Consider the following 20,158-nt stretch of genomic DNA (forward strand, 5'->3'; position numbering starts at 1 on the left):
CGCGGCAGACACACAGACACACGCGGCGGGCCGCGTCTCCGAGGGGAGGGGCTGGGCGGTCCGAGAGGCGGTGTGGAGACGCCCTCGGAGGCCGGCGCCCTGCTCCGCCCCCCGCCCCCGGCCGCCCGGGCGCAGCCAGCCGAGCGGCGGGATCGGAGCGCGGCGGCGGCGGCGGCGCGAAGGGAGGAGAGAGGGAGGGAGGGAGAGAGAGAGGGACGGAGGGAGGGAGGGGCGGAGGGGCCGAGCCGAGCCGAGCGGAACGCGCAGGCCACGGGCGGCCGCCGCCAGGATGCCCCGGCCCGCTGGCCGCTCCGCCGCCGGCCACCCACGCGGTCCCCGGCGGCCCGCGCTCGGCTCGGGGGCGCGGGAGCCGCAGCCGGAGCCGGAGGCGGGAGCAGCGAGCTGGAGCCCCGGGCGCCCGAATGCAGGGTGAGCGCCGCCGCCCTAGCCCGGGGGCGGCAGGGCAGGGGACCCCTGGCGGGAGGACTTTGGGCAGGGAGGGGCTGTCCGTGGTTGGTCGGTCACGGGGTCTGTCCGATGGCCGCGGGCTCCGCTTAAGGCTGCGCACCCCTCCCCCCAACTTGGGGACCTTCGGGGTAACTTCCCCGGGGTCCGCCCCTTCTTCTGAGCCTGGCAGCGCCGCCCCGGGGGGCTTGCTTTCAGGGGGCGGGGATGGCCGCTCTGGGGGTCCTGGGCCCACCCCTGCCCAGCGTAACTCGGGAGGCGTCCGGGACAGCAGTCCCGTCAGCGTTCGGCTCGCGGCCGACGCTCGGACGCGCCCTCGGGGCTGGGCAGAGCTGGGGGCCCCGCTGGGGCAGGACCGCGCGCCTGGCCGGGCGGGGGATCGGAGGACAGAGGAGCGGAGACCGCGAGGGTGCAGGGCGGGCGTGGCGGAGATGTGGAGGCTACTCGTCGAGAGCTCCGCCCTGGGCGGCGGCCGAGCGGGGCCCTGCGGGACTGATGGGTAGCAGCGCCGGCGGAGAGCAGCCTGGGGGCGGCAGCCTGAGCCCGGGAATCCTTTCAAGTTCTGGGTTCTCTTTGTTGCGCAATAGAGCCCGGGGGCCGTGGGGCCTCATTGGCCCGGGGCCGCGACGTCACGCCGGAGCCCCGCCCGCAGACCCTGCGGAGAGAGTCCGGTGGGTCCCAGGTCCGCCACACCTGCAGCCTGCACTGCGGTGTCCTGGGGGGGGCGCGGGGGGTGGCAGGGAGCGTCTCCGGGATCCAGGTGGAGCGGGAAGCCCAGTCCTGAAATGCTGCGGAGCCTGAGTGGGCTGCGGGAGAAACTTCCCAATAGGGGGCGGTAACACCCCTGGAGTGTTGGGGCCTGGACCCTAGTGTCCCCTGCTCCCTGTGATTGAGAATGAACAGAAGGTGTCACCAGCCTGGAAGAAGGGGGTCTCCTTGTTTCCGCAGAGCCAGCCCCCTCTCACTCTGCATTTGGAGACCTTGCTCTCCACCCCACCCCGGTGACACTCCTCCCCCATCGCAGGACCACCACGCTCAGGAGTCCATAAAGCCGCCTCCATACTTCCTCCCTGTGCTGCACTGGGCTCTGAGCCTCAGTGTTCCCATCTGCATTGTGGGGACAGTAGGACCCATCTTGCAGGGGCAGGAGGCCCAGAAAGACAACCTCAGCTCAAGGAACAAAAAAATGCCAAGTTTCTGAGCATTTTAATGTTTCAGACATCAGGATTTTGATGTCAGGCGAGTGGAGTTTGGATCCTGGCTCGGGAACCTAAGAGCTTGGTTACCTCCCCTTAACCATCTGTAAAATGGGAACGATGGCAGTCCTTCAGACAAGATCACTGGGGGTGCGAACTGAGGGGAGTGTGCCTGTTCGAAGGAGGATTGCCTCCTCCCTCTACTTGTAGGGCACATTCTCCTGCCCACACAGACCTAGGGCCTTTCCCTGCAGTGAGACACTGCTCGGCTAGACTCAGGGAAGAACCGGCACCAGGAAGGGTTGTACCAGTGGCAGCCTGTGGCACCTTCCCTACCACTCTGGACCAGCAATCAACAGGTGGGCAGTGTGGGCTGGGCCAGGCGCAGGGTCACAAGAGTCAGACAGCCTGCCTGCTTGGGCTTCTGAGGGAAGGCCTCCCAATCTGACGGCCAAGGCGGCGCGATGCAAGTAGAAATAGATGGCAGCCCACCACGTGCATGCCAAATCCGGTTTTCTATTTGATAATGTAAGCCTCTGCCCGCTCTGGACCCCTGGTGGGCTGCCAGACACCCCACCTGGCTGTGTGTAGCCTCATTACCCTCCAAGCTGGGCTGTCCCAGGTTCTGGCTGGGGTGACTGTGCGTCTGCCTGCAGGTCTAAGGCTCGTGCACACCTCTGAGCTCAGTGTCTTGAAGAGACAGCGTAGCTCAGTGAGCAGGGAGGTCTTTGGTACAGACATCTACGTGGCAAGCACTTATTGAGCACTTACTGTGTGCCTGGCTCCATTCTAAGCGCGTTCCCTGGCATAGCTTACCGGCTACCCACACACTTCTCGAGGCAGATAGGGACTATCATGTCTACGTACAGATGAGAAAACTGAGGCCCAGCTGAGTCACGTGACTGGCTGGGGAGCTAAAGCTGGAGTCTAACAGCTCTTCACCCCACACCGAGTGGCCTCTGTATGCTGAAGTCAAGGAGGCTTGCTGGACAGCAGAACGGCTGGTGGAGGGTTCAGCAGGGCCACCTCACCCCCCACGCTGGGTCTGGGGTGGGGAAGGGGCGGCAGCTTTGCGAGCAGAAGCCTAACGTTTGGGAAGGAAGTTCCCTGGCCCCAGAAGTCCCCCAGCCCCCGCTAAAAGGCCCTTAGTGGGCACTGGTGTGGTCCAGATTAGACTCCTCCTGTGGGTCAGGGGCCTGGACAGGCCCACTGCAGGGGCACAGAGATGAATGACACCCATCAGGACTCAAGAGATCCTTCGGTGTCCGTGGGGCTCAGGCCACACCCTGCACGAGACAAGCAGGGGAGCCTGGCAGCAGGCTGGGAGGTGTCACTTCCCCTGTCCTGAGCGCCAGGGGCCTGCAATGGCCTGTCCACCCCAAGCTGGAGACAGTCCCTGAAGGATCACGTGGCTGTGTCTGGTTCAGTGGTGCCCATAAGTGTTGGGGGCAACAAATTTGCAGCCAATGAGATTACACAGGCTAGAGGGTGAGAAGGCCCAAGTGTAGGCAGCGTACATAGTAGACCTGCACTGAGCACTGCACTTGTCCCCCACGCCACCTGCTCCAGGCTGTGGCCAGAGGGGCCTGCTGTGGGGTGCCTCACGTCAGAGGGACCGGCCAGTGCTCTGCGCAGGGACGCACCGAGCTGGGAAGCTGGGGGACTCACCGCCAGGCCCACTGGCAGGATGGGGCGGCTCCCCAACACGTGCCTCCTGCCCCGCGTCCTAGGTCCCTGGTTCCTACCTATCCACAGGCTGTCCTCGGGGGCAGGTTCTGGTCCCTGGACCAGCTACTGTCCCATGCTGCCTGCGGCATCCCAAGCAGCCGGGCCCGCCCCAGGCACTAGAGATGCGGCGTCTGTCCACCCCAGCCTCCCCCTGGAGGAAGCCTCATCGTCCCCGTTTCAGAGTAGGACGTGGGTGCAGGGACTTTGCTGGGGCCACATGGCTAGTACACTAGAGCTTAGTGTACCCCCCAGCCCGGGGTAGTGCCAGGGCCTGCCAGGCGTGCACGGCCACGGAAGGCCTGCTGGGGGCTGACCTGGGTAAAGCAGGCCGCCCTTTCCCAAGGTGGGCACGAGAGTGGCCCCCAGAGCATCCCTTCCTTACAGGGGAGGTTCAGGGCACTCATCCTCCAGGCATGTCCTCATTGGCCAAAGGAAGTGGGACCAATGAAAGTGAGGGCCCCCAGCATGCACTGGGGGTGCCTCGCGTGGGCTGCGTGAGGATTTGGGGAGTTTGATGGTGAGAGGGCTGGTTCTGGGACAGGACCAGGTACACACGCAGCACAGCGCCCACCTGGGCCCGGCCTGGCGGCTTCCCTGAGGATGCAGGCAGCCTGGAAGGAAGCCTAGGTGCCGCACCTTGACCAGGAGTAGGTGGAGGTGAGGGGATGTGCACTTATTGAGCACCCCTGTATACACCCCCTGGGAGCCAGGAGGTTCCATAGAGGGCAGAGGAGGGCGAAGCGGCCCAGCCCAAGCCAGGACCAGACAGGCAATGGAGCATGAGGGGACCCCCTCTATCTCGCACTCCCAAGAGCCCCAGGAGCTTCACTGCCAGAGCCCAAGGGAGAGTCCCTGAGAGCTCTTTGGCTCCCCCCAAACCCACTGCAGATGCTCACGGTCCCTGGTGTCCCCAGGCCGCCACGTGTGAGGGCTGCTGCTCGGAGCTGAGGCCTGGCTTGAGGAGGATGTCCCAGCCGCCGGCCAGCTCCCATCTGCACCATGAGTGATGAGCGGCGGCTGCCTGGCAGCGCGGTGGGCTGGCTGGCCTGCGGAGGCCTCTCCCTGCTGGCCAACGCGTGGGGCATCCTCAGCGTGGGGGCCAAGCAGAAGAAGTGGAAGCCCCTGGAGTTCCTGCTGTGCATGCTCGCGGCCACCCACATGCTCAACGTGGCCGTGCCCATCGCCACCTACGCTGTGGTGCAGCTGCGGCGCCAGCGCCCCGACTACGAATGGAACGAGGGCCTCTGCAAGGTCTTCGTCTCCACCTTCTACACCCTCACCCTGGCCACCTGCTTCTCCGTCACCTCCCTCTCCTACCACCGCATGTGGATGGTCCGCTGGCCCGTCAACTACCGGTGAGTTCCTGGGCGTGTGCGCCTGAACATCTGGTGTCCTTGGAGAGGGGGACGTGGGTGCCTGAGCGCGCAGGTACCCTCGGTGTGGGGACAGGGTCCCTGTGCGGTGTGCCGCACCCATGCTGTGCTGGGGTTGCAGGGACGAGCGCGTGTAGGTGTACGTGGGTGCGTACAGTGTCCAGTGCAGAAGGGGTCGGTGAGAAGGACACGTGACGATGTGCTGACTGCGGGGCTGGGGCAGTTGAGGACCCTCTGCCGGTCCCCAGGGGCCTCTGGAGAGACCCTTTGAGTGACGCCAGGTCCCTCTGTCCTGCCCCCGCCCCATGCCAGGCTAAGCAACGCCAAGAAGCAGGCGGTGCACACGGTCATGGGCATCTGGATGGTGTCCTTCATCCTGTCGGCACTGCCTGCCGTCGGCTGGCACGACACGAGCGAGCGCTTCTACACCCACGGCTGCCACTTCATCGTGGCTGAGATTGGCCTGGGCTTCGGCGTCTGCTTCCTGCTGCTGGTGGGCGGCAGCGTGGCCATGGGCGTGGTCTGCACGGCCATCGCCCTCTTCCAGACGCTGGCGGTGCAGGTGGGGCGCCGGGCCGACCGCCACGCCTTCACCGTGCCCACCATCGTGGTGGAGGACGCACAGGGCAAGCGCCGCTCCTCCATCGACGGCTCCGAGCCCGCCAGGACCTCGCTGCAGATCACCGGCCTGGTGGCCACCATCGTCGTCATATACGACTGCCTCATGGGCTTCCCTGTGCTGGTGGGTGAGCCTGGCGGGGGGACGTGGGCTCTGGGACAGCCCTGGGGCTGGGCGTGCTCCAGGCGTTAGGTGGTTGAATCCTCACACCCGATCTTTTCAGGAGGCATCATCATCATCCCCATTTTACAGAGGTGGAAACTGAACTTCAGAGAGGTCAAATGACCGCCTAAAGTCAGGGCGTCCATGGTGGGATCTGAACCCACGTCAGGTGGCTGCAGAGACCAGGGTCTTTTGTCGCACGGCAGGGGACTTTCCTGACCTGAGTGAGACCCATTTGATGCAGAGGGTATGGAAGGTGGGGTGACATGCCACAGGCTTTCTGGTGGGTCCAGGTCCCAGGCTGGACAGAGGAGGGATTTAGTGTGGCAGAACTGGCTTTGATCCTGAATCGGGAGGCAGGGAAGGCCTTGAATATGTGCTGGGGAGTTGGACTTGATCCCAGGAGCTGAGGAAGGTCAAGGTGAGGGCTGGTCTGAAGACCCTGCCAGCAAGGGTCCAAGGTCCCCCGAGGCTGCCTGGGGTCCTGTCTGTGAGGCTATGCCCCAGGCCTAGCCCAAGAATGACGTCTGGACTCAAAGACAAGCCCTCCCACTGATAGGGCTCCAGCCCTGCCCCTGAAGGCTATGGAGCTGGACAGGGAAGGGTCTAGGGGCAAGGACCAGATAGAGGCTTCATCCTAGCAGCTGGGCAGGGAGTCATCGCAGGACCCAAGCTCCAGAAGGTGACAGGTGGTGTGGCAGCCTCATAGTCAGGGGTGACCTTCTGCCCCACCCTCAGTGGGCCAGGTACCCCCCAGGTAGAGTCCTGCTGTGTGCATTGGGGCCTGGTGTCCCCAGTCCTTTGATGATAGAGGGAAGATGTGTGTGTGAAATTGCAGAGCCAGACGGGAACAGCAGTGGGGGAAGGGCCCCCCAGCTTCTCTTCAGGGCCGTTTGTGGAACCCACTCCATGCTGCCGGCCTGGTACGGTGTCTGGAATCTTTACCTCACCCTGTGGGGTGTTCTTGGCCCATTTCACAGATGAGGAAACTGAGCCCCAGAGAGGTTTAGCATCTTTCTGAGGGTCACACAGCTCGCATGGAAGAACCAACATGATGTCTGCATCATGCCCACTTCTGCTCTGAAAGAGGAATAGTTATGTCACTCAGTGGGGGAATGAACTCTCCTGGGAGCAGAGGAATGAGGCGTCCCTAGGCGGTGACCCAAAGGCCACCTGGTTGGATCCTCTGACCCCCAGAAACTACTTTGATTCTAGACCTCTGGGGTCTGAGGTCTAGACCCTCAGAGTAGGGGCAGGGCCAAGGAGGCCACTAGCCATGGAGCAGCGGGGATGGTAGAAAGGTCCCTGAACTGGGAGACTCGAGACCTGGCTCTCAAAAAGGGGCTGGTAATCCACGCCTTCTCCTCCTTGGGCGGTCACGGGTGAAATGAGGGAGGCCGTGCCCAGTGCTACCTGCTGCACTGTGAAGGGCTCTGCACACATGGGGCTGTGACTGTTCATCTTGACACCAGCGGCTGTCGGTGGGCAGGGACTTCTCCCCTCACACTCTGTCTCTTTCCTGCCCAAAACCCCAGGGCTTTGTCCGTCTCCCCCTCCCCCTCTGTCTCCCCCTCCCCCGCCTCCGGCAGGTGGGCAGTCAGACCTGCCCCACAGGTGGGAGAACTGAGGCCGGGAAGGGAAGCTGGGTGATGGGGGTCCTGCCGGGTGCCAGGCCCAGCCCTGTGCCCACAGGTGGTGAGCTTCAGCAGCCTGTGGGCTGACGCCTCGGCGCCCTGGATGGCACTGTGTGTGCTCTGGTGCTCAGTGACCCAGGCCCTGCTGCTGCCCGTATTCCTCTGGGCCTGCGACCGCTACCGCGCTGACCTCAAGGCTGTCTGGGAGAAGTGCATGGCCCTCATGGCCAACGACGAGGACTCGGGTGACGGTGAGGACGGTCTGAGCATGCCCCCCAGGGAGAGTGGCGCCTGGGTGAGGTCACTGGGGGTCCGCGGGATAACAGCTGTCAGAGCCCCCTTGTTCTACCCCAAAGGTTCTTAAACCCCGCAAGGACTCAAGCCTGGTGTCACACGGGGCCTTCCCCTGTATGGCTTGGCCGCCCCAGGGTTCCAGTTGATCAGACGTTCTGTTAACAGAGTGGCTGTGGACTGCATGCAGCCTGATTGTGTTTCTTGGAGCTTCCAACCTTAGGGGTCCTGGCGAACTGCCCCGGGGCTCCTGTAGACCGGTCCTGTCTCCCTGCCAGCAGCAATAATGTGACCCTGGGCTGAGCCCTTGCCACCTGGCAGGCAGTGTCCGCTCCTTGTGTCTGTTTAGTTCTCACCCCCATAGAGGAGGAAACTGGCTCAGGGTCTGTGACTTCCCCAGGCCCTCAACTAAAAGGTGGCAGAGTCAGGATCTGAATAGAGGACCCCGCCCTTCTCCTTTTCTGTTAACCAGCCCACCAGCACTGCGTGTCTCTGGGGGTCCCTGGGACCCATTCCTGGATGCCCCCAAGTTTCCACGGCCCTAAGCTTCTGCCCCGCCCTGCAGAAACCAGCCTGGAAGGTGGCATCCCCCCAGACCTAGTGTTGGACCGCTCCCTGGACTACAGCTATGGGGGTGACTTTGTGGCCCTGGACAGGACGGCCAAGTATGAGCTCTCTGCCCTGGAGGGGGACCTGCCCCAGTTCTACCCTCTGCGGCCCTTGCAGGAGGACAAGATGCAGTACCTGCAGGTAGGGACAGCCAGGGCTGGAGATGCAAATATGCCTCTCCAAGGCCTTTCCTCTCTGAGCTCATCTCACGCCTGCCACAGCTCCTGGGGCTGGCTTTCATCCTCCCAAGACGGGCTGGCCCCAGGTCACAGAGCCTGTGCAGGTGGACCCATGGGCGGCACCCCAGCCCCTGTGGCCAAGTTCGCTGGTGCTCTAGGAGGATGGTCCATTTGGTGCCTGTGTTGTTTCCTTGGGGCTCAGCACCCTACTCAAAGGGACTTCTCCCCAGCTGACCCAAGCTACAGATGACAACACTGAGGTTTGAAGAGATTGTCACTTGCCCCAAATCTCACAGCTCTAAACCAGGGTGCCCTGGACCAGGCCTGGTCCCTGACCTCAGGCGGCCCTGCCCGGTGAGGGGAGGCTAGGCCCCCCTTTTCCAGGAGGGCAGCCCGGGTTAACCCCTTGGTCCTGACAGGTCCCGCCCACGCGACGCTTCTCCCACGATGACGCGGACGTGTGGGCCGCCGTTCCGCTGCCCACGTTCCTACCGCGCTGGGGCTCTGGCGAGGACCTGGCCGCCCTGGTGCTGCCTGGCGGGCCCGACCGGCGCCGCGGCGGCCTGCTGGCGGAGGACGCGCCCCCCTTCCGCCCGCGCCGTCGCTCGGCCGAGAGCCTGCTGTCGCTGCGTCCCCCGGCCCTGGACGACGGCCCGCGCCTCGCCCCCGGCTCGCCCCCCGGCAGCCCGCGCCGCCGCGCCGGGCCCGGCGCCCGCTGCGCCTCGGCCTCGCTGCTGCCCGACGCCTTCGCGCTGACCGCCTTCGAGCGGGAGCCACAGGCCCTGCGCCGCCAGCCCTCCTCGCCGGGGCCCTTCGCCGTCCGCGCCCTGCCCCGCGACGGCGCCCAGCCCGGCGGGGACGCGGCGCCCCCTGGGGGCGGCGGCGGCGCGCAACGGAGCCCGGGGCCGCGCCCGGCCGCACACGCGCATTCCAGGACCCTGCGGACCGGCCTGAGCGCGTCGTGGGGCGAACCCGGGGGCCTGCGCGCGGCGGGCGGCGGCGGCGGCAGCATCAGCAGCTTCTTGAGCTCGCCCTCGGAGTCGTCGGGCTACGTCACGCTGCACTCGGACTCGATGGGTTCGGCGTCTTAGGGCCCGCCGGCGCCTCCCCAAGTCTCCAGGCGGGCCGGGCCACCCACGGGGCCAAAGCACCAAAGATGCTATCCTAACCCGGCCCAGGCTCGGGGCAGGCTACGCTGAGGCCGCCGGCGGCGCCTGGACTTGCGCTAGCCCTGACGGGGCGGCGGCTGTGTGCCGCCCGGGAAGCGGCCATTGCCTGGAGGGGCAACGCCCGCCCCGGACGACCACACTGGGCACGGACCAGCCTCTGGGCAGAGTGAGGCTGGGGCTTGGGAAAAGGCAGGCTCCGGACGGGGCAGCTGGCTACCGCCGGACGGAACAAAGCCCAGCCCTGCAGGAGCCAGCAGACTGCAGCCACTTCCCACTCTGCACTGCAACTGTCACACCTCAGGGGGTGGGGTACAGAGGGTCTGCAAGCACAGGGGTCTTCAGAGCCCAAACCAAGTTCTCTGAGCAGGTCCCCCTGCTGACTTGTTCTGCCTTGGTTTCCGCATCTGTGAGGAGCAGGTGACCATGTTAGCTCTCAGGACTGTCTGGTCAAGTCTCCTGGTCTGTGTGCCCCGGCCGCCACCGAGGGGACAGGGAGTGAGTAGTGGAGGACCCTCCATGGGTCCCTTGTGGGGCTCAGTTTTCAGGGGCCTGGCGTGGCCCCCAAGCCTGAGGCCTCCCACACTTAGTGCCCCTGGCCCCCTTGAGAACTCTCCCCAGCCAAGCTAAAGCACAACACTCTCGCACCATCACCATTGGCACACACCCGCCTTGGCCGCTGTTAGCATCCCACCCTCATCACTGTGCCTCCATTGCCTATGCACAACACGTCAGCCACCTCTGTGACTCCCACCACGAAGGTCGTGGGTACGTGGTGGAGAAAACTGAAGCAAAGGGGGAGCGGGCTTCCTTCTCCTGGTGCCAACCCCCAACCTGTGCTGGTCTGGCCAGGAAGGGATCTTGCCTCAGAGGCCTCGCAGCTTCTGGGTTCAAGGCCTGGTCCCTGGTAAGAGTCTTCCTCCACCCTGGGGCAGGGGTCTTCTTTTGCTCTCCATGCTGGGCAGACCTCTTGCGGGCCTGGGCTTGGCCATGGGCCCTTGGGAGGGCCTGCTGGGTCTTGCGTGGAGGAAGACCCTTGACTCAGGCTAAGGAGAAGCCCAGGAATAGCTGTGGACTTTGAGCTGGAGGGGCCGGGGTGAATGCAAAGACTGTCTCATTCCACCCCCTGCCTCCCTGCAGTGGCCCCTCCATGTGAAGATCTGGAGGGGGTTCCAGGGCCCGCAAGGAGCTGGTCTACCCCCTCTCCCCTCCTACTCTGCACCCTGGAATTGCAGCACTGCCTCTGCCCCTCAGGTGGCCAAGCCTGTCTCCTCACCCTCCAGACAGGGTCTCAGCTCCAGAGAGGCCTCTGGGAGCCGGGAGAACAGGGGGGACTACGCAGCTCTGTCTCACCCTCAGAGGCCCCTTCGGTCTCTGGCTGTGGGGTAACTTGGCGGGAGGAGCTGGCCACAGGTGAGTAAGGCAGGGGCCTCCGGTCCAGCCTCAGCCATGGGAGGCCTGCCTCGCCAATGCTGCTGTGCCTTCAAGGACCAACATGATGTGGGGGCAGAGGCAGCCAGTTAGCCACCGTTCCCCACCCCCGCCGGCCGATTGGTCACCTTGGGTTTTCATATCCAATCTGTGTACTTCATATCCAACGGCAATACTTGCAGGGAGGCGTGGTCCCCTGAAGTCCCTCCAGTCCTGGTTTTTACAAAATTATTAAAGAGGAGGGAGGACCCCAAGCAGAGGCCCCCGGAGCGTGGGGCTCCCTCTCTCACTTTGTCTTGCCTCCAGGCCTGTTTGCTGCCCTGAAGAGCAGCTTGGCCCTGGGTTCACTGTGGAGGGAGCTCTGTCTTCATACCACCACCCAGCCCAGAGCCAGGGATCCGTTTGTAGTTTTTTTGGACAACTGAGCATTTATCTTCTGTACAGAATCGAATAAAAACTTCCTATGATTTGCACCAGGCAATCCAAGGCCGATTTCATGGAAACACTTAGAACCTAACAGCACCGCTGGCCAGCTGCCCCTAAACGTCTCTCCCTCTGGGTCCTGAATTCCTCCGCTAGTGCACCCTTCCTTTGGGTTGGACTTGCCCCTTTCTCTAGGCAAATCCAGCGGCCCCACCCAGCGAGTGAGTCAGACCTGGGGCAGCAGCAGGATGGAGCGGCCTGGTGGGTTCCAAAGCCCTAATAAAGGGCGGAGATGACCTATGAGTGCAGATGGCAGCCCCTGCCCAGGTTTGGCTTCAGGGACCACTAATTCCAGTGAGGCTGATTCTGGAGGGCGAGAAAGGCAGAGCAGTTGGAGCCGTGCCTAGGGGAGGAGGACCCATTGTGCCGGTTGACCCGCCCACCAGCCTGGGTTGGAATTCGGAGGACGTGCCCTGGGTCCGCGATGTAAGATCGCCACCTGGTGGCCGGCAGGAGCCTGGTGGCCTGCAGAAGGATTAGTGTCGGGAAGTTGAGACCCGAGAGGCCGCCCCGGGACCACCACTGCAGGAGCCCCACCCCAGCACCGGAGAGCCCGCTGGGTGGTGCGGTAGGGGAGCTAGGTCGCCCTCTCCCCGCGGTCTGACCAGGACGGGTTTAGCACACGGCAAGGCAGGGGCAGCCCAAAATGAGAAACGTTTTATACAAAGTTGATGTTGGTAGTTCAAAAAGATTCACCTAAGTAGGCATCACGGGAGAAATTAGAACCTTCATGGCCTCTTTATACCCATTTCAGAAGTTCGCACTGTTCTTATTTTGAATTTCAAGCTGGTGGGAGGAGGTGCTAGGATCTCTTCCTGGGCTCAGGGCAGGGTCCCTGTCCTCCACCCCCAGGCTTCCCCGCCGGGAGCCCCGGGTTCGAGTCCGGGCACAGCAATGACCTCATTTTCAGACGAGTAAACTGTCGCACAGCACTCCCAGGGTTGTCAAGGGTGGTGGGCTCCCTGGAAGCCCCAGAGGTCCGGAGTCGGGGGCTCTGCGGGGCCGGGGTCTTTTCCAACTGGGGAGAAGTGAACTCTCCCTTGAGAGGAGCCGGGGTGTGCCCTAGCAGCCTCCAAGTTGGTGCGACAGTGCGCGGGGTCCCTACCAGAAGCCGCGCGGAGCCAAGCATCGGGTGGCCGGGGCGGTAGGTGGAGCATCTTACCGGGCGGGGCCACAGCGCTGAGCGGGCGCTGGGCAGGGTCGCTAAGGAGGGGGCTACCGAGAGGGCAGACTTAGGAGCGTGCGCCAGCGGGTGGGCCGCGCCGCGTGCGGAGGGGGTGGGGATCCCTGGAAGCCGAGTGGGTCCAGGATGGGGATGGGATGGGGGCCCCTTGCTGGGGGGGCGGGGCCTGGCGCGCTTTGTGCCGGTGGGAACCGGGCGTCCCTGGCCGGCTGAATGGGCAGGGGCGGGGCAGCGATTCTCCTCGCTGCGAGGGGTCCGCTCTGTGCTGCTGCGGCCGGCGACCTTCCCACCGCGGCGCGGCCACGGGGCGGGAACGAGCTGCCCGCCAGGGGCCCTGGGAAAGGGGCGCAGCCCGGGACACCCACTCCCAGCCCCACTGGAAGGTGGGAGGAGGAGAAAGCGGGTCCGGCCTAAGTGGGTAGGGCTGGGGTGGGGGGTGAGTTATGCCTAGACGCGCAGAACCCGGTCCAATCGTAGCTTCGTGTATTTCCCCGAGTTCGAAGAGACGCGGCACCCTCCCGGCCACCCCGTCCCGGGACCAGAACCGATGACCGGAGTTCCGGCCGTCCAAAACAGTCTCTGCGTCCCCAGGCCAGACGAGGGCCTCTGTGAGTCCGAGGCCGTACCTGATCCTCACCAGGGCCGCCACAAGCGCAGCCCCGGCCCCGGGCTCTCGGCGAAGCGGCGAGACGCCGACTGCGGCGCGGGGATGCCGGTGGACTGACCGGGGAGACCTCCAGAGAAGAGGAGCCGGGGTGGCGGGGACCGCGAGCCGGCGGCGGCCGGAGCAGGGACCCAAACTGGGGGGGCGCCGGGGCCGCGCCGCGCGGGCGCCTCGGGGCCGGAACTGGCGCTGTCCATGGTGCTGCCACCCGCGCGCTCGTGCGCCAGGGGGCAGCGCAGACCGTCGCCGCCCTCCTCTTCGCGCCGCAGAAGTTGGCTAACGCCCGGTAGACAGCCGCGGAAGCCCGACGGGTACTCGGCTCCGCTGGGGACCGGCCAGAGCCCTGGGGGGAGGGGAGCGGATGAGAGAAATGCGGAAAGGAGGGGAGAGGAGGAGGAAAGGAAAGAGAGAGAGAGGAGAGAGCAAGGGAGGGGAGAAGTGTGGAGGGAGGGAAGAGAAGGGAGGGGAGTCAGCCCGAACCCGCTCCCCCCTTCCCGGGTCCAGACCTTCGCCCACCCGGATTACAACTCCACAGCCAGCCGGGCTTTTGCCTCCTGCCCACTCACAGCAATATGGGGCCCCCTTGTCACTCAGCTGCCCACTGCCCTGAGCAGTTCTTCTCCGTCCATCCCTCCTTTATCTGGCCTTGTAGACTCCGTGGCTCTGACCCCACAAGTTCCCCCGCCTCTTCGCCCGACTCCCCAAGCCATCCCGCTACCTTGCACCGAGTTCTGAAGGCTTTTCATGTACTTGACGCTCAGCTCCAGTATGTCTGCCTTCTCCAACTTGCGTTTCCGGATCTGGGGATCCGTGGAAAGGGCTCTTAGCACCGCAGCCTGGGCTGGAGCGGATGAGGCTGGGGACCGTATCATCCCTTACCTCCAACGAGTCCCCTTTCTCACCTGGTGCGAGTAGTGTTTCTCTAGCAACGATCTGAGCTGCTCCAGCGACACATTAATGCGCGCCCGTCGCTTCTTCTCCATCAGCGGCTTGGAGATCTGTGGGTGAGCAGCAGTTAGAGGGCAGGGCCTTGGCCCTCTCGCGCTCTGCCTCACCCCTCACCCCCGCAGCCCTCAGGACTCCAGACCTTGCGGAAGTTGCCGGCGGGGCCGCCAGAGCTGCCCTGGGTCTCGGACTCAGTGCCCATGTTGTCGTAGTGGAGACCACTGGAGGCGGCACCACCTTTATAGGGGCACCTCGTTTACATGTCAATGAGGCGCTCCTGGACTTGTGGAACCCCCAGGGGGAGGGGATGAGAGAGGGACAAACTGGGAAGTTCGCCGCCTCCCTCTGCCTCTTCTCTTCCCTTAGTCCAGGCCTCATCTCCAGGACCCCTCCTCCCTCCTGAGGGACCACCTTTACCCTTTCTCTGTCTTTCCTTTTTTTTTTTTTTTTTTTGTCTGCGTTGGGTCTTCGTTGCTGCGCACGGGCTCTCTCTAGTTGCGGTGAGCGGGGGCTACTCTTTGTTGCGGTGCGCGGGCTTCTCATTGCGGTGGCTTCTCTTGTTGGGGAGCACGGGCTCTAGGCGCGCGGGCTTCAGTAGTTGCGGCACACAGGCTCAGTAGTTGTGGCTCACGGGCCTAGTTGCTCCACGGCATGTGGGATCTTCCCGGACCAGGGACCAAACCCGTATCCCCTGCACTGGCAGGCGGATTCTTAACCACTGCGCCACCAGGGAGGTTCTCTCAGTCTTTCCTTTCTCCCTCTCACCCTCACCACTGCCTGAGTCTGGAATTCCTTCCCATGCCCATCCCCTCCCGTCCCAGTCTCCCTAAGTTCTGGGCCTCACCACCAAGCCCCCTGGGGGAGGTCCATGGGCCCAGATGGCTTCAAGACCCACTAATGACTATGACTGAGCACCGGGCCTCCTCGGGCCTGATGAAGACGCGGAGGCAGGGAGCAGCCGCCAGCGAGGCCTTTCTGCCGGCTTCACGCTCGGGCCGCGCCGGCGATGCCACATTACTCGCCCTAATGTCGGGACAATGCAGCAATTTTCTGCCTGTGGCCACTCAAAGCCAGGTGCAGAGCAGGCCCGCGGGGGCCAAGCAGCAACATGTGTCCCATTAAAGCATGCAACCCGCCCGCGGGGCCACAGCCAGCCTCCTCCTTGGGGCCTCGGAACTGGGAGCCGTCCTGCGTCGGGGTTCAGTCTGGGCTCAGGGGCCCTCCGGCCCTGTTAGGACCCAACCCACACTCTTCAAACTGGGGGGCAAGCTGCAGGCAGCCTCAGGCCAGGGCAGTCAGAAAGGCCTCCCCCACCCCCAGTCCTGAGTTTGCAGACTGGAAAACTCAGGCTCTGAGGACCTTTCCCTCACAGGGAAGGCCTAGGAGTTTATTCCCCCCACCCCTGCCCGTTGGCCTTCTCTGGGTCCCAACAAATGGGAGGTGGTGGTGAAGACCACTGAGCATCTGCGGAGAGCACCGTTCTGCACGTTTGGAGGTCCGGGATGTCAACCCCTGTTCATTATTCAGGCTGTGGCTGAAGACCCAAGGAGCTCAGAGGAGGAGACACCTGCCCCCCGACCCGCTAGGCCCTATAACAGGACTCCGGTGCAGTCCCTGCTTGGGCTTCAGGAGGCTGGGCTCCAGGAGCTGGGAGGGACGGGAAAACTGACGTCTGCGGGAGTTCCTGGGTTCAAACCTACACAGCTCCCTTTACTGAGTTCCCTTGGCCTCAGTGAACATGCGGCCCCTAGCGCCGCTTGTGAGAGCGCTGTGGAAGTCGCAAGGACCCAAAAGTTCGGCAGTGGAGCCCTGCTGCCGAAGACTGAACGAACTGGCCCTTGCGGGGTCCCAGTGGGGGGGGGAGGGGAAGTTGCTGGGTCCTTGGTGGGCCCCAGCTCCATCCTCTTACCCATCCACCCCCGCTCGGGGCATTGATGGGCCCCCTGCCCGGCAGTGGCGTTCCCAGGCGCCAAGCAGCGTGGAGAATCGCTCCCCGCCCTCCTTTCAGGCGGAAGCGTCGGAGACAGCGGCTCCAAAGTGTTTTCGCCCCGGCCGCAGGGCCCGCTGGTCAGATCCGGGCCGGGCCCGGCCCAGGGCGGGTGGCGGGGCCGCGGCGGGACTGCGGGCGCTGGCACGCGCCGGGCGGCTTTGAAGCGCCGGGGCCGGCCAGCCCCGAGGGGCTTCCGCGGGTTCGCTCCGGCTTGGGGCGGTGGCGGCGCGGTACAAAGGCGCCGCGGGGCGGGCGGGCGGCGAGGCCGGGCACAAAGGGGGCAGCCGAGTGTTAAGGGCATTGTGCCGGCCCCACAAAGCCGCGCCCCCGCCCGACCCCTCGGGACCAAACTCCGGGCGCCCTGCCGCGCGCGGGCTTCCAGCTGCTGCACATCTGCAGGGAGGCTGGGCGCGCGCCTCGCTCGGGCGGTCCCCCTCATCCCCGCCCAGCTCTCGAGCCGCGCGGGCAGCCGGGCAATTTGTCCTCTAATTATGATCCCTCCCCATAAACCGCCGCCCGCGCCTTTCAACTCCGGCGTTATTAGCAAACCAATGGCCCTCGGCGCAGCTCTCGCGGCCCACAGCGGGGGCGCCGGGCCCGCCCCCTCTCCAGAGTTCGGGCCGCAATAAAGGGGCCCGCGAGACGCCCCCGCCTGCACCCTGGCCCCCGCAGCTCCTAGGGCCACCACCCCTCTCGAGCCCGTGCCCCGAGATCCCGGCCGCTCTGGGTGGGGCCGCTCACGTGGGTGGCTTAGTGTTTCTTAAGCAGTGGAAAATTGACCGCAAAATGCGCTAATTCGCAATGTTCTGCTTTGGCTGCGGCAGGCGAGGCCGGCCCGGGCGGCCCGGGAGGAATTCGGGCTGTCAAGCTCCGCCCCTGCCGGCTTAATGGGCCTCCGCCTCCGCTGCCCCCGACCCCCACCCCGGGACTGCCCGCTGCGCCCCTCCCCCTCTGGCAGGTCCTCAGCTGGCGTCTCCCCACCTAGGCCGATCCCCTCCCCCACCTTCCGGGCTTGCCCGGGTGTTCGCTCGGCTCCCTCACCACAAACAGCCACCTTGGCGCGTTCGTCGCCTCCAGCTGGCCGAGGGTCGCGCGGGACTCAAGGCTGAAAGGGATCTCTGTGCAAATTCCATCTTACCTTTTACCCACCTTCAGAGACAGTTTCCTCGCCACCCTCGCCACCCTTTACCCCCAATTCGGGTTAGTCTTCTGGGCAGCCGATACCCCCAGTAAGTTAAAGGCAGATTTTTGCATTTGGCAAGGTCATTGGAAAAGACCGGAGTCTCCACCGAGATCCTGCTCGGAGACCTAGGCTAGGGACCCCCAGGTCTGTTTGCAAGTTTTGCGTCTGGGCATCCTACACACCCTAGGCAGGCTGGGCTCCGAGGGCGCGTGCAGAGGCTGGGGAGGCGTTTTCCGACGTAGGGGGAGCGGCTGCGGGTTCACCTCGTCCTCTCTGAGAGCAACCAGGACCAAGCGCTCTCGGGCAGCCGGCAAGGGCATGGACCAACTTAGAAACCCGGCTTACGCAAGCCGGGATGTAGGCCACCGACTCCCTTTCCATCTTTAGCCTCTGGGGTTCCCAGGGGGCTTGGAAAGGAGCACAGGTCCAGGCAGAGCGCTGGGGGGACACAGGCTGCCCTCTGCTCATTCAGGAAAAATTCTTTCTATAACTCAGGAGAGCTCTGGGGGCTTCCAGGGCTACTCAAAGCCCGTGGCTTCCTCAGGCTGGGGAATTTAAGGCCCAAAGTGACCTGTGCCTTTTGTCCTCTGTTCCTCCATTTGGTTTTCTTGACTTTGGTAAAAGAAAGAACATTACAGAACGATGCAGGCCCTGGATGGGAACCCCTGCCTTCCTGCAGCCCCCAGGTATTTAAAGCTACCCGAGCTGTTAGGTGCTGCGGAGGCCACTGCCTGTGCAGTGACTGGAGGGAGAAATGTGCCTCCGCCTCCAGGATGCACTTCTAAATGGAATGAAGCGATTGCTCCATGTAATTAACTATTGGGACACAGCAAAAGCTCAGAAATGACTCAGCCGATTGTCTCCAGATGGGGTTGGAGAGGCTGCGATTGTTTAACTCTCTTTGGCTGGGTTAGGACTCCGAATAGCCCGGCAGCCAAGGGCCCTCCAGGGGACAAAGGCTGGGACTCCGGTGAGGGCATCAACACTGAACCGGGCTGGCCCAGCTCAGAGAGAGTGAATTCTGGGAGACCCTCACTGTCCCAGCCTTTTGTGCTTCTCCCCAGCTGGCTCTAATCTGTAAATATTTACCCGGCCCCTTTGTGCACATATGACTTATGCACGTTGGGCTGATCTGCTCATAAATTACGAGAGTCATTTACCAGATGGGGGGGGGGGGGGGGGGGGTGCTTTCATGCCTGGAGTGAGGAATGGCCAGAGGAGGGGAAGAAAAAACAGCTTTCGGAGGATCAGAGCAAGCTGCAGCCACACTGGACAGGCCCCTCCTGGCCTCCACGTGGGAAGTGGATGGGGCAGAGGCCTGTGAGTGACAAGGAGTCCCAGGAGGTCACCCACCATCAGGGAGGAGGGAGAGGCAGAGTTCCAGAGCTGTTTCCTACTTGGTGTCAGGCTTGGACAGGAGCCAGCCCTTCATCCTGGGAAGCTGGTGTGGATGGAGCTGCTTGGCTAACACCCATCCTTGCCCCTTCTCCTGCTTGCTCTGCAGCATTCCCCCTTCCTGCATTTCCTCTTTCTCCGTAAAGCAACCCTGTTTGAGAAAAGGGAGCCTAATTTCACCTCAGCCTGCAGCTTAACTTGGAAAAGTCAACATGGTTCTGATGGCTTTTTAAAACAAGAGGGATCCCCACTTGGGCCCAGGATGGAAAGCCACCTCAGCTGGTGGGTGGATGGCTGGATTGGGGGGCGGGGAGGGGAGGCCCTAGAGAGGGAACTTCCTGCATGAGAAAGGGTTCCCTTTGTGCTTGCCTCACAGCTCCTAGAACAAAACACATTCAAATGCTTATTTAGAGGGGAAAAAATGGAAAGCAAGGCATCTCCAGGCTGACTGGTTTCTCTTTATTTTCTTATATTACTGTAGGTGTGCTGTTCCTCTAGCCTAGGGGAGGACAAAATGGAGTGACACGGGAGAGCTGGGTGCAGAGTGGACATGTTTGATCAGATTGCTTTCCTCTCTGGTGGGAAAGCAGGTCTCTGTGTTTCTGTCTATATCTCTGTGAATTACTGTTTTTCTGTGTGCCTGTGTATCTCTCTGTGTGACTTTGTTGCTCTGGGTCTATGCCAGTGTGTACATACATTCGTTTACTTGCCTTTCCCTTCCATCACTCCTCTGTGAACCCCCAGGCCCTGACAGATTCAGCAACTCTAGTGACTTCTAAAAATTCCCCTTCCCGCTGGTCTGGCCCTACCTGGAAGGGGACTGCCTCCCCCTTCTTTCTCCCTTCTCCAAGTTGGGACTGATGGAGATGTATGGTCTAAAAGGAACTGATGGGCAGAGAAGAGAGAGTTCCTCAAGCCTTCCAATCTGCATTACATGTTACTCTGTGCCCCCCAGAACAGGGACTGCCCCTGCCATAAGTCAGCGTGGAGAGCAGATACCAAGGGCCAGAAAAGGAGCTTCCTGGGAGCAGCCCTCTGCCCCAGGACCAGACTCACTCCCGGGAGTGAAGGTGCAGTGAGCACCCTCTAGTGGCCCTGAGGTGTCCTGGAGATGCAGGAGAGGTCCTGAGTGGGGGGAGACAGTAGAAACAGGGGACAGTGGCAGGACCCTGGCTCTCAGTCCCCAGTAATAGTCCAGGCTTCCTTCCCACATGGTGCTGCAACTGGGTGACGTTGGATTTTAAAACATTAAATCTCCTTTCAGTTCCCATCTACCGAGTTTAGCAAATGTCTTCTGAGCACATTTTTTTTTTTTTTTTTTTTTTTTGCGGTACGCGACCCTCTCACCATTGTGGCCTCTCCCGTTGCAGAGCACAGGCTCCGGACGCGCAGGCTCAGCGGCCATGGCTCACGTGCCCAGCCGCTCCGCGGCATGTGGGATCCTCCCGGACCGGGGCACGAA

The 20,158-nt window shown here is 63.3% G+C and overlaps 2 protein-coding genes across 6 annotated transcripts; one reads left to right on the plus strand and one right to left on the minus strand.

Annotated features, from left to right (window-relative positions):
* The first annotated feature begins 226 nt into the window (after positions 1-226).
* Positions 227-11,331, plus strand: GPR153 (G protein-coupled receptor 153). 5 transcript variants are annotated; one of them, XM_027110368.1, is made up of 6 exons: positions 227-429; positions 1,916-4,744; positions 5,075-5,504; positions 7,236-7,428; positions 8,034-8,218; positions 8,676-11,331. In XM_027110368.1, the coding sequence occupies exons 2-6, from the start codon at positions 4,389-4,391 to the stop codon at positions 9,345-9,347; spliced, it is 1,836 nt and encodes a 611-aa protein (XP_026966169.1). In that variant the 5' UTR covers positions 227-429; positions 1,916-4,388; the 3' UTR covers positions 9,348-11,331. The 5 variants fall into 5 exon arrangements, with proteins under 5 accessions (XP_026966169.1, XP_026966171.1, XP_026966170.1 ...); XM_027110370.1 differs by having other exon boundaries at positions 4,278-4,744; XM_027110369.1 differs by having other exon boundaries at positions 4,304-4,744.
* Positions 11,332-13,152: 1,821 nt separating this feature from the next.
* Positions 13,153-14,166, minus strand: HES3 (hes family bHLH transcription factor 3). The gene is made up of 3 exons (XM_027110736.1): positions 14,086-14,166; positions 13,902-13,983; positions 13,153-13,526 (listed from the first exon to the last, which is right to left on the minus strand). Exons 1-3 carry the CDS (start codon positions 14,164-14,166, stop codon positions 13,153-13,155), a joined length of 537 nt encoding a protein of 178 aa, XP_026966537.1.
* Between the last annotated feature and the right edge of the window lie 5,992 nt (positions 14,167-20,158).

Source organism: Aethalodelphis obliquidens, unplaced genomic scaffold (assembly GCF_003676395.1).
Source record: "Aethalodelphis obliquidens isolate GAN/ISIS:26980383/991018 unplaced genomic scaffold, ASM367639v1 scaffold9, whole genome shotgun sequence".
In the NCBI taxonomy this organism is placed as follows: domain Eukaryota; kingdom Metazoa; phylum Chordata; class Mammalia; order Artiodactyla; family Delphinidae; genus Aethalodelphis; species Aethalodelphis obliquidens.

Bases quoted from the DNA above. Each gene is read 5' to 3' on its own strand.
- GPR153 (XM_027110368.1), top strand. From the start codon at position 4,389: ATGAGTGATGAGCGGCGGCTGCCTGGCAGCGCGGTGGGCTGGCTGGCC. The intron at 4,745-5,074 runs GTGAGTTCCTGG...GCCCCATGCCAG, and splicing joins CGCTGGCCCGTCAACTACCG to GCTAAGCAACGCCAAGAAGC. The intron at 8,219-8,675 runs GTAGGGACAGCC...TGGTCCTGACAG, and splicing joins ACAAGATGCAGTACCTGCAG to GTCCCGCCCACGCGACGCTT.
- HES3 (XM_027110736.1), bottom strand. From the start codon at position 14,166: ATGGAGAAGAAGCGACGGGCGCGCATTAATGTGTCGCTGGAGCAGCTC. The intron at 13,984-14,085 runs GTGAGAAAGGGG...ACGGATCCCCAG, and splicing joins AGAAACACTACTCGCACCAG to ATCCGGAAACGCAAGTTGGA. The intron at 13,527-13,901 runs GTAGCGGGATGG...CCCTCCCCCCAG, and splicing joins CCTTCAGAACTCGGTGCAAG to GGCTCTGGCCGGTCCCCAGC.